We start from the raw sequence: 25,947 nt of genomic DNA, 5'->3' as shown, positions 1-25,947 counted from the left end.
ACCTGGACAAAGAGTTTAGGACAGGACAGAAGGGTCATGAAAGTCACAGAGTCATAGAATGGTTTGGATTGGAAAGGACCTTCAAGATCATCCAGTTCCAACCTTCCTGCTATAGACAGGGACACTCCCCACTAGACCAGCCTGCCCAAAGCCCAACACAGCCTGGCTTTGAATGCCTCCAAGGAGGGGGTATATAAAACCTCTCTGGGCAACTTGTGCCAGTGCCTGATCACCCTCACAAAGAAAGAATTTCTTCCTAATATCTAGTCTAAATCTACCCTCTTCCAGTTTAAAGTAATTTCTCCTCATTCTGTTGCTGCATGCCCTTATAAAAAGTCCTTCCCCAGCTTTCCTTGTAGGCCTCCTTCTGGAAGGCCACTCTAAGGTCCCCCTAGAGCTCTCTCTTCTCCAGGCTGAAGCATCCCAACTCTTACAGCCTGTTTTCATAGGGAAGGTGCCCCCCCAACCTTCTGATCAAGCATTCTTTTTGCACAGTCATTAGGCCTTTAATATATAACAGGAACAATTTACCTCATCAATATTTACTCATGCCTAATTATTTTCTCCACATTCAACATACATCCATTATTCAAATTCTGCTACAAACATGCAGTTGACTGAGAGCAGGATATACAAAACTAGGACTTTGAAAGCTGGAATACACTGGGATAGGAAACACAAATACAGGGGAGAATTGGGTGAATGAGGATGGAAGAGGTGAACTCCGACTTTTAGAAGAGGTAAAAGTGGGAAAAATGAGAGTGGCTTAAGAAAAACAGGACAACAATGGCAGTACAGATAGTTAGGAGAAGTTCAGCAAAAGGCTGGAAAGGGCATGATATTACAGGACAGAGCTGCCTTTTCGTAAAGGAGCGTGGAGTGAAAAATCTGGTATGTTCTGGTCTCATCAACTGTCAGTCCTGGAGTTCACCTCTCGTTTGCTTCATTCTGGTCTGTACAGAGTATTTTAACTACTACCACATTCAGCAGCTTGTCAGTTCAAGTCGTAGCAGACAAAGATTTCCAGCCTCTGCTGTGGAATTCAGGTGCTAATAAGATGCTGTGGAGAGGAATATGCCTGCTGTACTTTCACATCATTTACTACCGATATTCAGAGATCAGTTACAGTGAGAAGGGAGGTGAAGAATGTAGAAGAGATTAAGCAGCAAAATGCTGTCCAGAAGAACTGATGATGACTCTCTGCCTTAAGCTACCTGCAGGAAGCCAGTAAGTCCATGGCACATTTTTCACAGGTGATCATTAATTGTGTGGATGTAATTATGTAATTCCCCCAATAGCAGAAATGCACTAATAGAACCCAATTTACAGGCTTGCTGAATAGTCATACACGTAAATGACTGAAAAATCATGTCAAAATTGCACAAAATACACCTAACTTTAATTTGATGCCTTTGAAATCTGTAAAAGGTTTTTTTTTAAAAAAAAAAAAAAAAAAAGACTGACTCACTTCATAGAACAGACACAGGAATAATTCCAGATATAACTTCTTAGTTCTATATAAACATATTGATGAGTAGCATACACAAGGGGGAAAAAAAATCAACAGCTCTATATTAAGAACAAAATTTAAACGGTGTGCATTGTTCCAAACAAGCAATAAGAAAGGTGGCAATCAATTAGTTTACTTATTTTTAATGGGGGCCTAATTTAGACTTCTGATCTATGCCTAAAGACAGCATGAATCCAGTGGAAAAATCTATGTGACCACATCATTTAAGACTACATCATACATCCCAGAATGTGGAGTGCAGATTGCACGGAAAGTCTTAACTCTGGTTTTTAATTTTGACTTCATTGTGGTGATCTTCTTTTAATAGGTATTTTTAGCAGCAATGCATCTTTAATTATGTAACTCATGTACATATGCAGATCCTATTTTAGTATAGGATTGTATCATTTTTTATAAACTCAGTTTCACAAAAAATGGACTACGAAAAACAGATGGCATTTCTGGGGACTGAGTTGCAAATGCAGAGAGTGCCACCTTATGGTACTTGCTAAAAAATAAAAATAAAAAAATCATATTCAGAGTAACTGTTCTCCTAATATGCGAAAGTAAGCAGGAGGATGCATTTACCTGCATGTTTCACTAATTCAGAAAGATCCCATTGAATAAAATTTCATTTTCCTCCAGGTTAGTGTTGATCAAGTCTCTGCCAATTGCTACAAGAATGCAATTTCATCTTTCATATTCTTCTCTGACTCTAAGTCATTTTCCTGCAAGCCCCTGTCTTTGGGCTTATTTCAAAATCCTGCTCCTGGCCTACCAGACAATCTCATTGCCACATTACTTACAATTAATTATATTCACACAGCAATTAAGAACTTTTTGCAGAGACAGGCAGCTCCAGAAACATATATCTTACAGTAGCTGTTCTTTCTCATTGCTTTCTGAGTAGAAGCTTGTAGAGAGAACTTCAGCATTTAACAGAACAGCATCAGTCACAAGTAAACGAATATACTCTTATCAATGTTGCAACTAGCCTTAATGTTCTTTGTCATCCTACTGTCAGTCTTCATACTGCTGGTGTTTTCCTTAAAAACACAGTTTCTGCAGTTGTACACTGCCATGAGAATTTTTATATTCTTATTCAAAAAATGAAAAAGGTTTCTGTCTCTCGCAGCTGTGGAGAAATAGACCATAAATATTACATTAAAGCTCTGCAATGGAAAAAGAGATCACTGTACAGTAGTTTGGTTATTTTTGTGCAAATTTCCTAACTTGAGACACACCTTTTCCTCCTCCCCTTCAACTCCATTTCTACAAAAAGAAGCATAAGTCTGAAAACGTCAGAGAATGCAAGAAAGAAAACATAAGACTGCCACATTCTGTGTGTTAAAACGAGCAATATTCTGGTGAGTTAGGGTACTCCCTAACCTCTTGAAAGCTGAGAGCAAAGTGCTCTATTTGCCCTTTCTTCCTGTTGGCTCTAAGCCTTGGGCACAAGAATTTTAAAAAGAACAGAAAAGACAGAAGTCCACATTCTCTATCACAGAATCACAGAATCACACAGAATCACAGAATTACCCGGGTTGGAAGGGACCTCAAGGATCATGTAGTTCCAACCCCCCTGCCTAGCAGGGCCACCAAACATACACATTTACTAGATCAGGTTGCCCAGGGCCCTGTCCAACCTGGTCTTGAACACCTCCAAGGACGGGGCATCCACAACCTCACTGGGCAGCCTGTTCCAGGACCTAACCACCCTTCTAGTAAAGAACTTTCCCCTAACATCCAACCTAAATCTTCCCTCCTTCAACTTAAAACCATTTCCCCTAGTCCTGCTATTATCAGCCCTTTCGAAGAGTTTACTCCCCTCCTGGGAGTAAGTTCCCTTCAGGTATTGAAAGGCTGCAATGAGGTCACCTCGCAACCTTCTCTTCTCCAGGCTGAACAAACCCAACTCCCTCAGCCTGTCCTCATAGGGGAGGTGCTCCAGCCCCCTGATCATCTTTGTGGCCCTCCTCTGGACCCTTTCCAAAATCTCCATATCTTTTTTGTACTGAGGACTCCACACCTGGACACAGTACTCCAGATGGGGCCTCACAAGAGCAGAGTAGAGAGGGATGATCACCTCCCTATCCCTGCTGACCACCCCTCTCCTGATGGAGCCCAGGATCCCGTTTGCTTTCCGGGCTGCCAGAGCGCACTGCTGGCTCATGTTAAGTTTCTCATCTATCAGGACCCCTAGGTCTTTTTCAGCCGAGCTGCTCTCAAGGACAACTCCCCCCAGCCTGTACAGGTGCCTGGGGTTCTTCCGGCCCAAGTGCAAAACCTTGCACTTTGCCGTGTTGAACCTCATTAGGTTCACCCGAGCCCAGCTTTCCAGCCTGTCAAGGTCCCTCTGAATGGCATCTGTTCCCTCCACCGTATCGACTGCACCACTCAGCTTGGTGTCATCAGCAAACTTGCTGAGGGTGCACTCAATTCCCTCATCGATGTCATTAATAAAGATGTTAAAGAGCACCGGTCCCAAGACAGACCCTTGAGGGACGCCGCTCGTTACCGGCCTCCACCTGGACATAGAGCCATTGACCACCACCCTCTGTCTGCGGCCTTTCAACCAATTGCTTATCCATCTAGTTGTCCACCCATCAAATCCACCTCCCTCCAATTTGGAGATGAGGATGTGATGGGGGACCATGTCAAAGGCCTTGCTCAGGTCCAGGTAAATGACATCGGTCGCCTTCCCTTCATCCACCAACGCCGTCACTCCATCATAGAAGGCCACAAGATTAGTTAAGCATGACCTTCCCCTGGTGAAGCCATGCTGGCTGTCTCGGATCACATGCTTGTTCTTTATGTGATCAAGCATGTTGTCCAGGAGGATCTGTTCCATAATCTTCCCAGGCACAGAGGTGAGACTCACCGGCCTGTAGTTACCCGGGTCCTCCCTGCTCCCCTTCTTGTAAATGGGAGTGACGTGACCCTTCCTCCAATCATCCGGGACCTCACCTGACAGCCACGACTTCTCAAATATGATGGAGAGCGGCTCAGCAACCACCTCAGCCAGCTCCTTCAGGACCCTGGGATGCACGCCATCTGGCCCCATAGACTTATACTCATTCAGTCTAAGGAGGCACTCTCGGACTTGCTCTACCCTTACAGTGGGGAGGGATTTACCTCCTTGGTCCCCACATGGAGGTATGGGGGTGCAAGACTTAGGGACGTGAAAAAGACTAGAATCCTGGCCACCAGTGAAGACCGAGGTGAAGAACTCATTCAGCACCTCAGCTTTCTCTTCATCTGTTGAAGCCATTTCTCCTTTTAAATTTACCAGAGTAGGCACGCCCATTTTGGCCTGTCTCTTCTGGCCAATGTACCTGTAGAAGGTTTTCTTGTTGTTTTTCACATCCCTCGCCAAGTTCAGTTCTGCCTGCGCCTTGGCTTTCCTGATCCCACATCTGCAAGTTCGGACGGCATCCCTGTATTCTTCCCGGGTGACACAGCCTTGTTTCCAGAGCTTGTACACCCCTTTCTTCACCCTCAGTTGTCTTAGCAGGTCCTTGCTGAGCCATGCCGGTTTTCTACCTCTCCTGCCCACTTTCTTAATCAGGGGAATGGAGACCTCTTGTGCTGCCAGGAGGGCATCCTTGAACAGTAGCCAGCTCTCCTCAACGTCCTTATCTTTGAGGGCATCATACCTATCAAATGCAGGTTTCACCATCCAGGAAAAGTTTGTTCAAAGTCAAGTTTTAGAAGGTTTTAGCTTTCGTTCCACAGCACAGGAAATTGTCATGCTTGCAGCTCAGGAATGAGGTGTACTAAGAGCCTATCTATGCCTGGCACAAGAGTATTTGATGTTCAGCACCTTTGTGCTTTTGGCTATGTGCAAGCTCATTTGTCTCCTAAGCACATAATTCAGATATGATTATTGACTCAGAACCTTCTGGAACTGGCTGGGAACAGTTCTTCTCGCAGAGCTGAACAACAGTTTTCAGCATAGCACTATTAAGTACACAGAAAGTGACAAGCATCAGGATAAAAAGAAGAGAGACGCAAGGACAGGGGGAATGGAAATAAAGGCAGAGAAGAGATACAAATATAACAACCAAAACTACTTATACATTGCACTCACCCTCAGCAACATCATCATCCACCATCAGTTTGAGGCTCTTTCCACGTCGAACTACCCGAACAGTGTGCCACTCATTGTCATTGAGTTTCTGCCCCGCATAAAGAGTTTCAGGTCCCTTGCCTGCAAATGGTGATACATGTGACAGTTAAGATCAGACTTCAATTTAGTTCAGTATTTGCCCAATTGGAAAAGTCACCAAAATCAACCTGGTGCGATACAGACTAGGAGACTGGGTAGGTGCATTATAGCCTGCAATCAACCCCCGCAAGTACACCTTCCCAGCTCAAAGGGAGTCAGGGTCACAAACATTTCTACTCAGAGCAGTGTCTTCCTCCCCAGAGGTCACACAAATTTTACCAGAGGTACTGGGCACTGCAGTATTAGAAAAATGAGCTGACGACAGAAATAACTCTAGAGTGAATTAACCATTTACAATTTTTTTTTTCTCTTAAAAGCCTTGATTTACACTAGTCACAAGGGATTCTTTTCAGAGTTAATTGCACTGGCCTCCCAACCCTTAAGTATCAAACACCAGGCTGTTTTCAGTCTTTCAGTCTCAAAAATAAAGAATTAACTCAAAAAAAAAAAAAATAGTAAAAACACTACAGAAAGGCTATCAATGCCACTCACCACCTGGCTGATTGCTCTAAGGTTGTTTCACAGAGCAGTCTGGCTGTACTTACACAGGGTGCTTACTTTGCCTTGAGTTATGTGTCAGTAAAGAAAGAGGAACCCATTTCTCTCCAAAAAGTATATCCACAGTTGTCCTTGCAAGCAATGCTCCTGGAAAAACAGTATTTGTGCTGCCCATACTTGTCTAGTTTTGCTGCTCACCCATCACGGGTGACAGGCAATTACTTAAAACATTAATTGTTCAGATTATATGACTGGAACAGTTCACTCATGTCAAATGGTAAGTGAAGAATGGTGTGTGCTAAATTAAAAAAGTGTCTGTGCTCATTTCAGTACAGTACTTAAGGTTTTTGACAGGTATATCAGAGAAATGCAGAATGAGGACAGCAGAACTTCTTGCTCATCAAGTTTAGGCTCACTGCTCAAGGTGGCAAAAGAAGAAACCAACAAGCAAATGCAAGATATATTATACACAGTAAGATCTACAGGACAGGGATGACATCAAGAACCAGTATAACTCAACTTACTGCACTGGTAAAACTAAATGTCAGATATGCAGGTTATTTCCCATCATTGATTTTTATATTTTTTTATTATTATTATTTTTTAATTCAGTTATTTTGACCAATTTTAATGGGACAGGTTACTAAACAGTCCGACTTCACTGAGAAAATGAAATGCACACATCTTGGAGCAAAGCTCTGCACAAAGGGGATTCACCCACTCTGGCCTGTGTTGTGGTGCACACTAATAGGTAAGAGTAGCATATTATACAGTGAAACAGAACTGTAGGAAAGGAGTAGGAACCATATCCAGGGACAACAGGCAGTCCGGAGTATGCATACTACCTAATCAGCAACATTACAATAACTTCATCTTCTCAAGGGGAAATATGGGCAATGCTTGCAGCTAAGACATAACATGCTAGGGGAATCATTCAGGAAGAAACAGCAACAGAATGAATGCTGTGTCATTCTCAATGTGAGATCATGCAGTTCACATGAATAAAAATGCAGAGTGATTCCCTTTCAAATAAATCCTATTGCTATCCAATTTTAACACAGAGCAAGAGGAAAAAAAACCCTGTCTTTCTACAGTGATCTGAAAAATGAAAAGTCGTTCTCAATTTAAAAGGCTGGGAAGTCATACTGCAATTACAGAAAATACTTCTTTGACAGGAAACTCATAACCCCTGCAGTTTCCTCATTTTGTGCCAAAGGCACACTACACCATGAACGTAATCCTGGCAGATAGATCTTAGCTAGAAACCTTACATTCTGTTAAAGTAGGCAACTTAAAACTCTATTTGATAGTTTCAAAAATTTATGCTAGATTTACATTAGTGAGAATATATTTTTCCCCCATAGTGTGTACTACAAAAAGGATGCTCATAGATGACCTGTAAAATTAATGTATACCTTAGAACATACTGAATCAGTTATCATAGTTTTACACAGCCACATCTTAGGTCCAAATGACCTCCCAGTGTCTCTTTAAGATGCCACCTGACCAGATAATACAGAGCTTCCTGCATGTTGCAGGAAGTTGCATGCTTCCTGCTGCATGCAACTGTGTTCTGCATGTGTCAGCAAGTGACTGACAAGTCAGTCAAGGTGACTGACTGCTTTTCAATTCTAGCCTGACAAAGTGTGAATTGACCAAAAAGAGCTTGTTTGGCTTATCACTGCCACCTTGACATCCACTGTAACACTCTGAAAAGAAAACTGGAACAATTATAGAAGTTACCTAACTAGATCCATAGAAAATGTATATTAGTTCAGAAATGAATAAATAGAAAGTTGTAAGCTTTCCAACTTTTTTCCAAAAGAAAAGGTTGCCTACAAATGAGATTACTATCTAGTTAATAGTTTGTGCTAATGAATTTGAAAATAAAGTACTAAGAGTGCAAACAATTCCATGTTTACTGGTCCCTGACTTGAACAGTCAGTTAATATTAATCAGTCTAGAAAAATTTAAATAGGAGCTTCTAATACTTTGTGCATAAACCTCCATTTCGTACTCAATAATAAACATGGGCTTCTTTTCATGGAGTTTCCCAAACAATAATGCATACAAAAAAACTACATACACATGAGAATGCTTGAGAGCATTCATCGGTCATATCTAAATTCAAAGGAGTGCTTACAAACAGTATTTTACTGTTGTTTAAAAATGCTTTGAAGACATTTATGCACCAAGTGGGTTGACCCAAAAATTTGCGAAATCATGTCCCAGTTTTTCAACTGACAGAGCACAAATGAATTGCTGCTCCCTGCATTAAATCCCACTAAACTCAAAGCAGTGCCAGCAACTGCATAAAGTGATTGCTACATCTGGATGCTAAACCTCATCTCACTGAGCAGGGTGACTACACGTGCTGTTATTACACAAACATGTGGCCAGTTTTTAAGAAGACTTGAAGATTCCTAATTCAATAGTTGCAGATGCCAGGAAATGGGCCACAAAGTGGTGGGGATCCAATTATCTCCCTAAATACCCAGTAAAGCACTTATATGTTCTTACATCTAAACACAGAAGCTGCTAGAAAGTGCTTTGACAAAAGATTATTTTTTCCCACCTTTCAAGCTGTCTTGCATATCACCCTTCATCTACAGTAATGCAAGTATAGGAGGCAGCAAAGCAGAAGGGTGCTCGGTCAGATAAAGTCAAAGATGTACATCTTCCCTGTGTGTATTGTTTATCAGAAAAGACAAGGAACCAAAACAACAAGATAACACTGTCAGAAATTGGATGCTTGGCAAAACTATTTATAGCACTTTTGATGAGATGGTAGCTGGACGTTAGGCAATTTTTGCATTTTATTTCATTTTTTATTGAGAACAAGTAAGGTGCAACTTAACAGGAAAAAGAATCACAGAATTTCTACTTCCACAATGTCTTTATTAAGTTACCAGAGTATGATTCTTCTGAATCTAGAAAATGCCTCCAGCCTTCTTAGCAAACAATCATTACCTCCCATTTTTAAACTCACATGAGGCAGGCTAGTATGTACTCCTTCACTGCAATGGCAAACATATCTAATCAGGAGAAAGAAGTAACTCACATGTCCTCATACTCTTTGACAGAATTAGTCTAGCAGCAGATTGAGTTTCCTGAGCAAAGATTAATTGACTCAGCTGCAGCAGCTCCTCCTCATGATCCTATGAATCCTTTGAAATCTAGTTAATATTCATGTGCATATAGATCACATGAAATAAGTATTAAACACTTTCAAACATGGAAAAACTCCATCCACTTTGCCCAGGATGTGCAAATCTTTATTTCTGTGTCAAAGGTGCATTACTGCTAGTTAATAGCTTGGTCCCAATTGATAATAAGTGTCAAGAAGAAAAATGCAACGAGTATGAGCAAATAGAAACCATTCATGCATTTTGAAAATAGCAAGTTGCTTTCCATCTGGCCCCCCAAAACTCACTCATTCAGAGCAAACAACTAGACTGAGGGATAGACTTAAAACGATAGCTCTGAAAATATCACTGTTACCCACCCTAAGTGGCTAACAGTATAAAAAACTCCCTCCTGTGAAAGGCAAAAGATTAATCCTCTCACAGTTTTCTCTCAGTTGATCAAAGAGTGTGCCTTTGCCCTCAGTGTAGGCTGTAATCATCTGATCCCTTTATATGATTAAAACAGACTTCATGAAACAAGGCTAGTTTCATTATTGCTCATCTTATCCTACACTACAGATGAGGTCAAACATATCAGAAGAGACAACCAGAAAGGACTCTGCCAGACTGATGAGAATAAGAAAGACTTCCTCATTACAATTACAACAACAAATAATTCTACAGGGGTAAACAATACTATTTAGAGAAGACCAACAGTAACAATAAAAAAATTTATCTCTTTTTTTTATTATTATTTCTTATTTTTATTTCAAATACTCAGCTGCCATTTAAGCTTTGCTCACTGTCAGGAAACATTTTTGCATATTTTATACATGGTTTAGGAATGCCAACAGCACCCTGAGGCAAGGATTTATATTCATTTTTTCCTCTTGCTCTGGGGAGAGGTGTTTAGGTTGTTTTCACTGATGTGCTAACAAAATGTGATTCACCATGAAAAACATGTGCGCAGGCTTGTGAAACATGAGGATGAATCATGGAAACAAGTTAGATTCTCTAAAAGCTTAAAGGAAACTAATCTACTAATCTAGATAAAATTTTAAAGAATATTTAGATGTGACTAATTAAACTGCAGAGTTTTCCAACTGCGTCACAGAAAAAGAATGTTATATAGAAACAAAGGAGAAAACTGGAAAGCTTCTACAAGATTAACATTAAGCAATTATTATATCACTTGAAAACACCACATCAAGATGTAATGCTTTTACCTTCTCTTAACCAAAACCAAAATTTTCCACCTGTTTCTCAACTACAAATAATGTTAATATTTTAGAATATGTATTTAGCAATGTACCAGAAATGATTTTACATAATGTTTTGGAATGGAGCAGATATTTCATATGTAGGCACTACCACACAAAACTCAAATCTTTTTAAATCTATTATCTTTTCAAGTGACAGACAGAAGACATTCTAGTCCCAAAGATACTCATCCAAAATTACTAGAGTTATGTTTAAGCAAGGCAAAAAGCAATCAGAATAAATGAATGGGAGGACAAAGGGGCTGCTAAATGTTCACGCAACTTCATGGCTTCTTGAGACAAAAAGACCTCCTCGAAAGGACAGGGTAAATGTTTAAATACATGTATGGTTCACATGGATAAATGTCAGCTGCTGTAGAGACCCTAAAAACATTTTTGTCTCAGATGAACACAATTAATAGTGTGAATTTTGTTGGTGTTTTCGGGCAGCAGTAGTATGGTCAAGGAGTTTTAGGTACGTCTTTTTCTTGAGTGGGATTCACTGTACAACTCAGGAGCATTGTTAATTGCTAGGAAACAACTGGCAAACACAAACCCTAGGAGTACACTGCAGACCGAAGGAGATATCCCATTCAAATCAACACATTCACATACATACACAATTGTTTTGCTCATATACAGGTTTTAGAAGCCCACTTTTTAAGAAAATATAGGCTGCCAACAAGAAATAAGCAATTTCACTTCCCTACAGATCAGCACTGGGCAACCTTACCTGTACCAACCTTTCCATTTCCTCAAGGAACAGAACCATCTTGTATCATGTTAAACAAAACATACACTTCAAGAAATGCTTTTAAGCAAGGTTTATAGAGAAGTTCTATTTACAGCTTTAAAGATCAACTTCATTGGGAAGTTAATATAGCTGAACATGGTTTATACCAGCCTACCCAGGAACAAAGTTTAATTATTTACATTTGCACAGCAATAAAAGAAGCGCATATACAAAAGCTACAGACACCCACAGGATCAGCTTCACAAGAGCAAATGAGAATTCCTCTCCCAGCAGCCAAACTATTCAAGTGCATGAAATTATTTAGATAAAATTAGCTATACCACCCTACTATTTATTCATGAAACATACCTGAGTCTCCCTAGAAACTCGATGGGAAAAAAAAAGTTGAGTTGGGTTTTAACTGTTTGGATGCAATGTACTTTTTAAAAAGCAGTTACCACATAAACACACCCTTAGTATATATGTATAAATTGATATATAAACACACATTTTCCTTGCTTTTGCTACAAATCCCTGTAACCTCATATTGGATGATGGATGACCATAAATTTCGTTTATAGATATCATAGCTAATGGATGTATTAGAACTTAACATGGATTCAAGTAGCATTTAACACAAGCAAAGCTTGTTCATATGACTCTATAACAAGACACTGTATAAATTCTGTTTTGTGTCTTTTACTCAGTATGAATATAGCTTACAGAAAATAAGAGACAATTCAGTCACATACATGTTACCAGTCATATAGATAGCAAAAGCTACACTTGTTCTTTCTCCATTGAGGGCAGTGGACTACTCTCCTTGTTTGCTGCAATTTCATTATCTCTGAATTCTAATATTTCCACAAATTATGGAGCTATTGCTTATGGTTACCAAAGATTATTTATTTATTTTAAGAAATATCAGAAAAACATTTCTGCTAATCAGAAAACTGATGGGAGATGATGATTTTAGTGTAAGCATTTTCTGGTTCTTCCAAAGCAAATGTTATTGCAACTCAGAAAACAATCTACCTGTTAAAAGCTAACATTAAACACAAGATGTTTTCAATGTTAAAAATATATACATTTTTTCCAGTCAATATTTTAATAATAATAAATGGTTTTCCATTCTTACTAGGAAACTTATCCCTGGGCAGTTAATCCCACTCATAAGGAAAGTGATTTATATTCACAACCAGAGAGGAGGTCAAAAAAGGATATTATTTTTTGTTGTTGTTTTAAATCAAGTATTAATGCTTTTAAAATTAATATTTATAACAGCTTAATTAAATTAATTTCAAAGTTAGTCATGTCAGACTGGCATTACCTTTGCTTTGAGCTTGGGCTGCAGTATAAAACACTTCAGGAACAGAAGTACGCTTTTGTGACTCAGAGATCAGAATAACCAATGCTTCAGGTTAGGTATAAAGAACTCTGAAGCTGCCACACTGAGACTTATCTGCAATTTGCCTACAGAAATATGTGCACACATAGAACTGAGGAAAAGCAGAGCTCACACACTCTGTTAGTGCAGGGCAGGCAGCAGAGAAGCAAGGAGCAGCCGGCAGCAGGGTGGGTGCTGCCTTGCAGTGTCACTGCACTGATGCATTTTGCTTTGAAGATGATCACATTCCAGCAACGAGTGAAACAGCTTTAGTGTTTTAATCCTGATGCACCTCCTTAATAGCAATCCATTCATTTCAGGGATATTAATTTAATGGATGCAGTCTGCCACCCACAGCTCACAGAGCATGCAAAGCTTCACAAAATTTTTACCATAGGACATAATCTTAAGCCAACTGCCACAGCAACAATTGCACACAGATTTTTACAGACCATAACAGTAATGAAGAGGTAAAGAAATCCTAGTTTCGGGCAGTTTTACATGTTATTAGCTTTCCAGCGATGCAGCACTCACCAAAGCCAGGTGCAGCATAATCAAGGAGAGACAATTCTGTTGCATTACTGGGGAGTAATAACAGTGTAGGTGCACAAACCACATTAGTGCTCTGTTGGACTTAATCAATGACTGCAGGTGCTAAAGCTGGAAAGCAATCTGGTGAGCCCTCCCAAAGCCTAATGGCCGTCATTACTTCATTGGAAGGAGTTACTTAAATTCTGGAATTATCTCATGATATTCATATCAAGGTTTTTATGGAGGGGTGGGGGGAAGAGAGGGGGAAAGGAAGCTATGGGAAAGGTGATGGGTGCTTGCTTATTTCTTTATTTGTTTTGCTTGTTTTATTTTTAAGTATAATTGTATCTACTTCTCATTTAAGTGTAAAAAGTGAGATCAGAAAGCAATGCAAATCAGCTGAAATGGAGGAAAATACATGAATAGCAGTATGGTGCTTCACAGGGATAGTATATATACCAATATTTCAGCAAGAGATCAGAGACTACTTTAACAGTGGGACAGCATCTTTGTTCCCCTCTTTCAGAGCACAAAAAGCAATGGCAAAGGAAGTGGTTCCTTCATCTAAAGATCCACTTGACAGTGGAACAGACAGTAGAGTCAGAAGGTTTCTGGAGCTCCAGTCACAAATATTACATTAAAAAAATAATAATAATAATTTAGGACACAATCAGGTGAAATCCCTGGTGACTCGAAAAAAGGCAACATCAAACCCAGTTTTAAAGAAGGGCAAAAAGGATGATCTTGGGATCTACTGATCTATTAGTCTCACCTCTGTGCCAATAAAGATCACAGAACATGTCCTCCTGGAAGCTATGCTAAGGCACTTTGAAGACAAGGAGGTGATACATGAGTACCAGCATGGCTTCCCCAAAGGCTAATCCTACTTGACCAACCTAGCAACCTCTTATGATGGTGTCACTGCATCAATGGACAAGGTAAGAGCCACTGATTGCATCTGTCTGTACTTCAGTAAGGCATTTGATCCAGTATCTCATAACATCATTCTCTCCAAATTGGAAAGATATGGATTTGATGAGTGGACTGCTCATAGGACAAAGAACTGGCTACACAATCAAGTTCATAGAGCGGTGGTCAATGGCTAAATATCTGGATGAAGATCAGCAACAAGCAGAGTCCCACAGGTTCAGTGCTGGGGCCAATACTTTCTAATATCTTCCCCACTGTCATTGTCATTGATGTTGAGTGCACCCTCAGCAAGCTTGCTGACAAAACCAAACTGTGGGGTACACTTAACGTATCAGAGGGACTAGATGCCACCCAGAGGGACCTAGACAGGCTTGAGCAGTGGGCCCACGTGAACTTCATGAGACTCAATAAATCCAAATGCAAGGTCTGGCACCTGGGTCAAGGCAACCCTCATTACCAAAACAAGCTGGGGATGAAAGGATTGAGCATAGCCCTATCAAAAAAGACCTGGGGATAGTAGTGGATGGAAAGCTGGATTTAAGATAGCAGTGTGCCATCACAACTCAAAAAGCCAACCATACCCTGGGCTGCAACAAAAGAAGTGTGGACAGCAGAAAGAGGGAGGCAATCTGGCCCCTCTACTCTGCTATGGTGAAGCCTCACCTGCAGTACTGCATCCAGATGTGGAGTCCCCAGTACAGGAGAAACACAGACCGGCTGGAGCCATGTCCAGAGTAAGGCCACCAAAATAACACACAGGACAGAACACCTCTTCTACTACAACAGGCTGAAAGAGCTGGAACTGTTCAGCCTGGAGAAGAGCATGCTCCAAGGTGACCCAATAGCAGCCTTTCAAGATCTAAAGGGGAGCTACAGGAAAGAAGGGGGACAGATTCTTTAGCAGACTATGTGATGACAGAACAAAGGGAAATGGCTTCAAGCTTAAAGAGGGTAGATTCAGGTTAGATGCAAGGAAAATGTCTTTTACAGTGGGGGTGGCACGGCACTGGTACAGAAAAGTTGGCAGATGCCCCATCCCAGTACACTTTCCATCTGAGGCTGGATCACACCCTGAGCAACCTGATATAGCTATGGATGTCCCTGTTCATTGCAGAGGAGTTGAACTAGGTGACCTTTAAAGATCTCTTCCAACTCTAAGTATTCTATGAATCTATACTTATGCTAACAAATACATCTTCATCCAAATACCAAGGGCCAAGGTACATACATAGGACATACATTTTTCATTTAAGATACTATCCCCTGTGGCACTCAAGAGCCTAATGTGTTACCAATGAGTCAAGGAATAATTTCTAATTGCTAGGACTATTACATGAGCCATCATCAACCTCCCTCTAACAACATAATGAATGCCATAATAGTTAGATCCATCTACTATAACAAAACCATCAAGATTAATCATCTGCAGAGTTACAAAAGACTGCATACACAATTCAGTGTTTGGTCTTTTTCCCCTTATCACAGTTTTACCTGCTGACTGAAGTCTACCACTTCTTTCAGTCTATAGTGCCCAACAGCTTTTAAATTCTCTATTGTATTAGCCAGTATTTATTAGTCTACTTAGAATAGTCATTCTGAAAGTTAGGTCACCACATTCATACAAACGACAAACACAAATAGCAACCAAAATCTGCAAGTGGAAACCTTCCATTTTCAGATTTTACTAGTAAGCCAAGCATATCTTAAGTGAGCACATTGGCCTCCTCTCCCTAAAAAAAGACACAATGGAGAGAGAATGGTGAGTAGTACAATCAGACCTACAAGCATAAGACTCCCTACTTTACTATCAGGAAAAGATCACTTGCTCCTTCAAAGCTGAGGGATTAGCAGTGCATACTTAAGTGTTCAAAGCTAAAAACATATAAAAGCTTAGCTATCTCAAATACATGTTTTATTTGTGAAATATAAGCTTTAGCTGCTCTTATCATTTTTACTTTCCTTCAATAGAAATGGTTAGCACAATACAGTGACTATGAAGCAACAGAGTTCACATTATCCTACCTGAAATCATCTCCATAGTTCAAGTAGATAGAGCACTTCTGTGTATTTCACCTATTTAAGGGAAACCGTTTCACTGATGACTGCACATTTCCAGGTTATATACAAGGCAACAAGTAAAAATCTAGTAAAATACTTTGTGGTAAAATTTCACTGAATTGTCCTATTCAAAGACTAAAGACATAGAACGGTTTTTCCACATGTTCCATTGCTTTTTTATCATTTTTATTTTCAGTTAGTCTCCTCAAAGCTTCTCTTTTACATCTTAGCATTTATATAATTCTTCACTTTTTCAGGACCCTACAAAGTTAATGCATCTTCTAAATAAAGCTGAGAGATACCAATAACCATATTTTCCGAGGCAGAAACTGAGGCAAAGTTGTGCTGCCCAGAGTGCCAAAGCAAGAACTTGGATACTCCTGAATAAGTATTTTTCTTTCACATTAACAAGCTTTGTAAAACTGAATAAAATCTGACTGGAATTTGGAAGCCAAACCTACACGACTTCAAAGTCTAGTTTCAAATAATTCATTTAATACAGTTTAAACCTTATTCTTGCATTAGACACAACATATACTCCCCAAATAACTGGGGCTCCACTAACATAAACCCATTCCCATGAGAACAGTAATACTTGTATTACCAACTAATAAAGTAACCTCAATACCTTACTTACATCACGTATGTTTAACCTTTTGGCTTGTCTGGGCAGCATCAAAAATATGGCAACAAAAATAAAACTAGACAAGTTAGATATCTAAGTCTTACAGACACCTTCTCAATATTTAGTCTACTGGTAACATACACTCCTGCTCTTCATCAAAATTGAGAAACCCTGACAAGAAGGATGACGAATGCTACTTAAGACCTACAGGCAAAAGACTCCTTATTTAGCTTAAGAAGCCATCAAGGGAGGATCACATGCTTCTGGAAGGCAGAGAGATCAGCAGTGCACACTGAAGTATAGTTGAGGATTTGCAGATAAAGATGACATCTGAGGCAAGTATTGAGAACTCCTTTGAAATTCACATTTTAAATTCACAGCTTTCATGTCAGCTAAGGAGCATGTAAAATAAAATAAAAAAAAGCCCCATGGGAAGAAGGGTCATGGATGGTAAAGCTAAGTGTACATGGCTTTAAACACATCCTCAGCTCTTTACGCCCAGAGCTCCCAATGACATACAGTTTTTAATATCTAAACTGATGATGTTCTTCTTCTCAAATACACTTCCTGAGTTACTCAGTTTCATAAGCGTACCCTCATGTAACCCCTGCCTATTTCACACAACATCCACATGTAAGTCTGTTATCACTAGAATTAAAGAAGATTACACTACAGTGTTAATTGGGGGGGAATAAAATCACCCTGATTCAGCTAAGGTTCAGATAAAAGCCAATGAAGAAACCCAGCAGATTTCTTACCACCAAGTAGTAGACTGAAAAGGCACCATGGCAGGTACCTTTTCTCACCCAAGACACACAGAAGTTAATACTTGCTTTCAAAAGAGCCGATCTCTGACAGCAAAAAGACAGATCTTCATTGCACAAATAAGAAATCGAGCACAAGGAAAGGAAGCAGTGACTTTACATTTCCTGAGACCAAGTGATGGCTACGCATGTTAGTTAAACATTTTAGTTGCAAGCTTTATCAATTCTTATTTATCCATTTAGAGTAGTAGCCAGCACTGTAAGATTCTATACAAATAGATATAAAATCAAGTTGTGTTGATATTACATATTAGTATCATAGAATCACCAAGGTTGGAAAAGATCTACAAGATAATCCAGTCCAACTGTATATTAGGTCAACCTGCTCCAGAAGCACTTAAGCAATGCAGATGTTTGACTACCAAGCAACCAACAGTATATGTTAGCTTCCAGCTAAGCTGCACAAAAAGGAGAATTTGATTAATAGCATGAGTTGGCCATAAGTATCTATCACTTTCTTTTCCCACTGAGTGGTTACTGACAAGCATAGTCTGTTTTCCAGAGTAAATCTGTAGTGATAGACTTCAACTTTGTGAAAAGGTTACCTTTCCATATAGCCATTAAAAAGACACACACAATCAAAAAACCTCCTAATGCTTCCTACATAGCCTCTTTAGGTCTTCATATTGCTTGTTAGGAAAGTAGCTAGGAACTAACAGAGGGATGTGTAGACTACACACACCTCTCCTCCTATGCTTTCTTCCCCATTATGCTTTTATTTCTAGCGAGTGAACAGCTGGTATCCTGCATTGTTGAGCAAACCAATATTTGTCTTATATCTAGACTCCATAGAAGCAGCATGAGATCCATGCGTGTTTATAAAGCATTCAGATCCTACACTAAACAAATACTGTAGCACTACTAACATTTACATAGCCATACCATTAGCATAACAAAGCTTGGAGAATGAAAATCAGACTTCAGAAGGCCCCTATTCCCAAATCTTGAAATACACTTTTCTTCAGGAGTCAGATTTCTATCGAATAAATACTTTAATCTGTAAAGCCATAGTATTTCTGATGTCACTAGGTTATTCTAAAATAAAGTACTGTGTAATTCTCTGTAGGACTATGGACCAAACCTTTCTTCTCTATCGTATTGCAAATCAGTGCTTTAGGTCAATGGCTCGTAAAGTATTCTTTCATTAGTTTGTGAACTCACACCAAGGACAGCCACTTCAAGGCAACAGTCTGATAAGGATCTGGATAGCCTGTATTAAACTGAGGGACAAGAAATTATACCGGCAATACAGTCTGAGATTAATCACTTAATGGTTAATAAACTTTAAAGACTGCTTAGAAAATACTGATCCTGATGCTCCATATCTGCATGCTCTTCTCACAGCCTGACTATTAATGTTCCCTCTGATTCAATTACAGTGGATATATCCTGGCAAAGCACTTCAGTGTCTGGAAGACAAATCACAACTTAAACATTTTCACATCACCTACTTGGTCTACACCAAAACAAGAAAGAGGGCAAAGGAAACAAGTTTGAAGCCAAGCCTGTCCAGCTACTCTATACAGAACAACAGAGAAACAAGCAAAAGCCCCAAGCCCCTACCTTTCTAACTTGTAAATAGAAATATCTCAAAATCACACACAATACCCCCGCTATTTGTTAATGTGTAGGCCTAACCCTGCTGCTCTGTTTCTATATGCTGGAGCTTCTGCATTTCACCCTTTCCTCTTAGGCAAGTTTTAGTATCACTGGCAGCAGTATGCAACTCTATTTTTTTTATTTTTATTTTTTTCATTTCCCCCTCCCCCCCCCTTATTTCTGTCCAGAGAGAGAAGAAATAGCCAAGTACTAAACCATTTTCACAAAAAGATTAATCAACACAATTTCAAATTGATATAAATTCTATTCTAGAAAAAGCAGTAGAGATAAAGTCAATGTCAGCTTGATTTTCAGAGGTGCTGAATGGGAACATTAAAGCACACTGCTCTTGAAAATTAAACAAAATTACGTAAATATAAATATTAAATATATTACAGAGCACCGCTACATTTCATCCCCAACTTTACAGGAAATAAAGTGTCTACAGATTCATTGTTTATACACCCTAAAAGAGCAATTTTAAAAGCTAAGAATTTGCATAATGCAGAGCATGCTTAAAATGAAATAAGTCAAGAAATGTTATCTATAAGGCAAGCAATTTGCAAAACTCTGCAGGATACTGGGTCACTTTTAACATCACTTAGTGCCACAGTGGTAATTTCGAGAGTAGAAAGTAGAAGAACTGCAAAGAGCTGCTATGATGAGTTGGAAACAAAGCATTTCTAATTTCTCATTCAGCATCACGAAGCAAAACAACTTCTGGTTATATACCAGAGCTGACTTTTAATGATGTGTCACATCCAGGTACATGGTTTCATGCAAAGAGTAATAAAAAGTCTATTTGTATCAAAACACTAATCTAGGACAACCATCTGGATCAGCAAATTTAGTCTCTTGTTTCTGCAGTCAGCTAAGCAAGAGCCACACAGTAAAAAAGGATGCACAAAACATCTGCTCTCTAACCAACACCCCTCAGCACATACAAAAATCAAATGTGAAAATGCACCCTTTCTGTGAATTTCCTCTTCCATGAGTCACATCTGATGATCTACTGAAGAATGTTAGCAAATAGAAAACAGTGCCATGTATCTTTGATTATGATATTAAAGAGAATATCTGTATTATATGCAAACATATGCACAGAAGAACTGGGCCAGAGAGGTATTGGCAGAACATGGATTGCACTGTGTGCTGAGGAACACAACAAGCAGAAGGCTTCTTTGGTTCAGTGAACATATTGCAAACAGAGAAAGGAAAACAAAAATCATTTCAGACGGATCTTAAAATGTCCTTTAAAATGAAAAATAATAATAAAAATCAAAATTTCCTTCAACAAGACAACCTGAGAAACACTTCTGCTTAAGTTTATAAAATTAAAACATGAAAACAGCTGAAGCACTCTGCCACACTGTGGCATTCAATGAAAGGTCTACTCTCAGCTTCCAAAGTTCCTGACACATATAAATTCAAGTGACCAGAGAGTTTCACAGAATCATAAGGTGTTGGAACGGATCTCTGGAGATTATCTAAACAAACAGCCCTGATAAAGCAGGTCCACTACAGTAACATGCACAGGAAAGCATCCGGGTGGGTTTTTAGTGTCTCCAGAGAAGGAGAAACCACAGCCTCTCTGTACAGCTGTTTTCAAAGTAAAGGAGTTTTTCCTCATTTTCTTTGCAACCTTCTGCATTCCAGTTTGTGCCCACTGCCCCTTGCCCTGTCACTAAGCACCACCAAAAAGAGCCTGGTCTCATCCACTCGGCTCCCGTCCATCACATATTTATAAGCATTGGTAAGACGCTCCCCACAGACTTCGCCATGCTGAAAAGCCCCAGGTCTCCCATCCTTTACCTCATAAGGCAGATGCTACAGGCCTATAATCACCTTTGTCAATTTTTAATTTTATTTATTTTTACCTTTTTATTAAATCTGGCCCTGTTTTGAGCAGTGAACCGGACTAGAGACTTCCAGAAACCCCTTTCCAACCTATGCTGCTTTCTGGAAACTTTTTGTTCTACTGTTAAGCAAAAGTTTTATTTTCAATGTCTGGGAAAAGAAAAGAATTTCTAGAATACTTTTAATTTTTAGATATTATTAGAAATTAAAAGTCAAAATATTTTTATGTCATAATATTTTTGTTTGCCATTTTCTTCATAAACACTTCCCAAGTTTAAGGAAGAACAAAATAAGTCAAAAGATGCAGTTAGAATAAGTACTTTTCAGCAAAGTGCTTTCATTTGAGCAGTTTCTTTATCTTGTTCTACTTTACACCTTTTTTTCAGCATCAATATGGTGAAAAATACAGACTATTTGAGAAAAGAAATACTACTTATACAAGATGTCTGTAAAATTAATTACTACAGGCAATGTGTATAGATTAATGTCCTTATTTACTGATACCTATTTAGCTGATATATTAACAAACTTGCAGACATCAAATCCAAACACCACAAGTCTACATTATCATGTTCCTAGAAGGCTAAACTTGTAACTTCAGGTCTATCTGAACCTTCAACTGAGCGTCAGCTTTCTTTTGTATCTAGGTTATTTTTTTTGGAATGTATTCTTAAAAAAGTATAGACCTTCATAGAATAATACTGTATGGTACAATCTTTAGAGAAATACGTAGTTATACAAATAAACATGAGTAAACAGAAGGAGTTAGCCCCTACCAAAAAGGCTCTGGCTATTATGTTCTTCATACTGAGAGCTTTGTGCAAGAGCACCCCATGCTCCTCCCCCACAGCTAGTGACCACAGTTTGTGTATGAGGTATGTCTCATGTTATACTCAGACTTGCAGTGAAAGAATAAGATTGTAAGATTTTAGGATTGTAAGGCTACAAAAGACAGATGCTAATCTAATGATGCTATCTTTAGGAATATGGAAATATACTGGAGCAAAATATATTTCTAATAAATTTTTCTAATAAATATATATACATGTAACAATCATAGGAAGCCTTAAGATGCAAAACCATACACAATATTTTATTTTTTTTTAAAGCATTGCAGACAATAACTTGGACAAAGGAATACCCTAGAAATTACAAGAAGATATCTAAGTATGTTCAGCTCTATTGCTATTTTCCTTCACGTCCAGCGGAACTGAGACAATACTACAAAGAATATGAATCAGCTGGATGTTACCCATTTAACAGCATAAATAGCATCCTAACTGTAGGCTAAGCACATCAATGAAAAGGCATAAATTATGATCAGTTATCTTCCAATTTAGCAGTTATCACAGACTTACAATTACGCTGAGCTGAGAAAATTCTCTCAGAATCTTCTCCATTCATCTATCCTTCCCCAACCCCCCTCCAAAGTAAAGAATTCAATGTATCAAATAAGGATTAAAAAAGAAAAACACATTTCTAAAGACTCTTATGGAAAACTCAACACTGTGCAGACAGACCACATAAGCCCTTGGAAATTCAGAATTCTGAATGCATTCAAAATGTATTCAAACTTACTTAAGTCAGAGTTACAGAGTTAGCTCCAGCTGACACCTTGTGCTATCCTGTCACTACAAATATATAACAGATAGTTGAGGACACAGAAGTAACCTCAAGGGCCTTTGTATTTCAATAGTCACAGTCTAAATCAGAAACTTTTCTGTTCTGCTTACAGAGACATTACAGAACAGAGAGGAAGAGAAATCTGAAATCCCCAAACCTCAAGTTCCTCTGGATAGAGCAGGCAAAAGTTCCTAAATATTACCATAGTGCATTAAAAGACTTCTTTCAAAATATTATGCCCCTCTCTAATGGGTGTTTAACAAAGGTAAACAGTTATTTATTACTTAGAACATTAGTGGTTTATTTCTCCAGTGCCAACAGTGTTATGTTCCCCTACAAACAATGGCTCATAGTGTCAGGGTTTGGTTAGGAGTCACTAAATAAATAACTCATGAATATGCTAGGAGGATCTGGTACATTCTTAAGAAATTATTCACCCAAGTTTGCTGTTCTTCAGCTTTTTCAGTTCACAACCGTCACTGAGTAAAGTGGGAATCTGTTTTCAAAATGGTTTCCCACATTACCCCTTGCACCTTTCATTTCTACAGGTTACATAACTGATTTTCACCAAGATCCAGGAAGAACCTGAAGTTCCATTATACTAAGAAAACATGACCAGAAAAACAACTAATTATGATGGTGCTGAATGAGCTCAGGACACACAGGTTAACTCTGGGGACGTCATGTAAGTGTGCAACAGCAAGGTTTGTCTTCAGCTCATAGATCACTGGAAGTGAATTAATTCCAGCAGCAATATCTTTGTGACTCATGAGTGCTTATCCCATCAGAAAGGAAGAAACCAGGTAGAGACCCTAATAACAGACAGAAAAAGGTTTTTCTGAAAGCAACGACAAGAGTGGCCTACCCTGAAGCAACACAAGTGAACTTCTAGCAAACATGACTCAATATACCTGATGATCCCTAGTCCTCTACTCTTCTCATTAAAATTCTTTCACACATTAACTAGAGCTGTAATCAGACAGCCACATTTTGATCAGCCTCTACAAAAGTAATTTTTGTCAGGAAGAGTTTCAAGTAGTGTAATTACTAGTTACTAGTTGTGCATCTTTCAGACACAAAAGCGCCATATTAACAATATGGAAAAAGTCCCTCAACTATCAAGAATGCTTATTACAGAATCACAGAATTGTAGGGATTGGAAGGGACCTCTAGAGATCATCGAGTCCAATCCCCCTGCCAAAGCAGGTTACGTTGCAGAGCCACACTACTAAACTAGAATCTAGCAGAATTCCAGAATAGTTTCTAAAAATACATGATCTATAGTGGATCCCAATTAGATTTTTTTTAAGTGAATAAACACACACTTTTATTTATTTTAAACTAGCCATTTATGAATCTATCTTGTACATTCCACAATTTGTAGAAATCTGGAGACCTTCACACGATATATCAATGCATATTCTCAGTGTGTCATGTTACAGAAGTTACCACAAATATTGCAAATAAGATTTTAAAAGTCCTAATCAAACTTGTGTTACAATGAATTGTCTGTAAATCCATGTCTTGGTTATAATATTCCATTTATGCAAAGCTTAAAGGGACTAAAACCATCATAAAAAGTGACCTACAAATGTCAGAGCTTTAAAGGATAAAAGCCTAATCTATTTTGGAATAAAATATAAGGATCAGGAAGGCAGAGATTAGCTTTTTCCTTCTCAAAAGGATAAAGTAATTATTCCTAACAATCTTGATGTTTGCTTGCTAATTACAGATTGGCAATTCAATTGCTGGACACAGACAGTTGGAATTTATATCTGTGTTTACACACAATCCCACCAGCCCTTGGAAAAGTCTATTCCAACACTCTCTATAAACCCTCAGGCAGAAAGAAGACAGCAGGGAGATGTCAAGATTTTTAGTTTGGGAAAAGCAGAATAGCAGAAGAGAGGAAAAAAATCTTGAAGAAACATGGGCTAATTTTACATGACACTTCCCTAAGTGAATAACCAATAAAGTCTCCTTTGTTTGCACATAAATTAGCTTAGTCCTAGGTGATCAAACAAAGAACTCAAAGAACTGCCCACATTGTACTATGACAATCATATTAATGGAGCTGAGCATAAGAGCTGTTATATTAATTCCCTAAACCAAAGCAACAGAGAGGGCATTAAAATAAGTCTCTTGCCAGCACTCTGATCTCAGTATTGTCATGTCCTTCATGATACATGAAGGAATTCTCTCCACTGGATTCTTGGATGGATTTTTAGCACCTCAAAAGGCAAACTGCTGGGCATAACTGGGAAATGATAAGTGGCTAGGGGAACCAAAAAGGATCCAAGTCCTCCTGCACTCTGTGATCTTACGATTCTATGATAATTGCAGAGACAAATATAATAGAATCATAGAATGGGCTGGTTTGAAAAGGACCATGATGATCATCCAGTTTCAACCCCCCACCATATGCGGGGCCACCAACCACCAGATCAGGGTGCCCAAAGCCACATCCTTCCTGGCCTTGAATGCCTCCAGGGATGGGGCATCAAAGACCTCCTTGAGCAACCTGTTCCAGTGCATCACCACCCTCTGTGTGAAAAACTTTCTCTTAATCTCTAACCTGAAACTTCCCTTCTTATTTTAAAACCATTCCCCCTTGTCCTATCACTATCCGCCCTCGTAAACAGGCGTGCCCCTTCCTTTTTAAATACTCTCTTCAAGTACTGGAAGACCACAACGAGGTCTCCCTGGAGTCCTCTCTAAGCTAAATAAGCATAGTTCCCTCAACCTTTCCTCACAGGAGAGGTGCTCCAGCCCTCTGATCATCAATTACTTTACACGGAAAGCTGCTGGAAGAACTACTCAAGTGTTTTCAGTCTGTTTCTTATGCACATGAAAAAACTTCTAAGCTGCTTCCCAATCTCTCTGTCTTCCCACTTGCTTTAAAGGAGATCCACAGTTTCCAGCCCACAGACAGGCACTGCCTTTATCCTGTGCCTTGCTATTATGTAAGAAGGTACACACACACACACACACACAAACCTCTCACCTACCAGGACAGCCAGGTCCTTCTCCATAGAGCTCCCTTCCAGCAAGCGAGCTCCTCACATGTACTGATGGGTATAGGATTTTGCATTTCCCTCATGGAACTTCACATGGTTCCTCTCTATCCAACTTTCCAGCCTGTCCAGATCTCACTGAATGG

The 25,947-nt window shown here is 39.2% G+C and overlaps 1 protein-coding gene across 40 annotated transcripts in view; it reads right to left on the bottom strand.

The window, feature by feature from the left end:
• The window catches only part of NRXN3 (neurexin 3), an 887,795-nt gene that overhangs the window by 495,955 nt on the left and 365,893 nt on the right, over positions 1-25,947 (bottom strand). For all 40 annotated transcript variants that reach the window (XR_014946731.1, XR_014946732.1, XR_014946734.1 and 37 more), the window contains one exon: positions 5,601-5,720. Coding sequence is in view for 31 of the 40 variants with exons in the window: in XM_085549250.1 (XP_085405376.1) it covers positions 5,601-5,720 (120 nt within the window). In the remaining 9 variants the exon portion in view is untranslated. The remainder of the gene's footprint in view (positions 1-5,600; positions 5,721-25,947) is intronic.

The sequence above is a fragment of the Coturnix japonica genome, chromosome 5 (assembly GCF_054131305.1).
Source record: "Coturnix japonica strain WE chromosome 5, WE-NBRP24, whole genome shotgun sequence".
Classification (NCBI taxonomy): Eukaryota; Metazoa; Chordata; class Aves; order Galliformes; family Phasianidae; genus Coturnix; species Coturnix japonica.
Note: the sequence above shows the minus strand (reverse complement) of the source record. Positions and strands in the feature narration are given on the sequence as shown.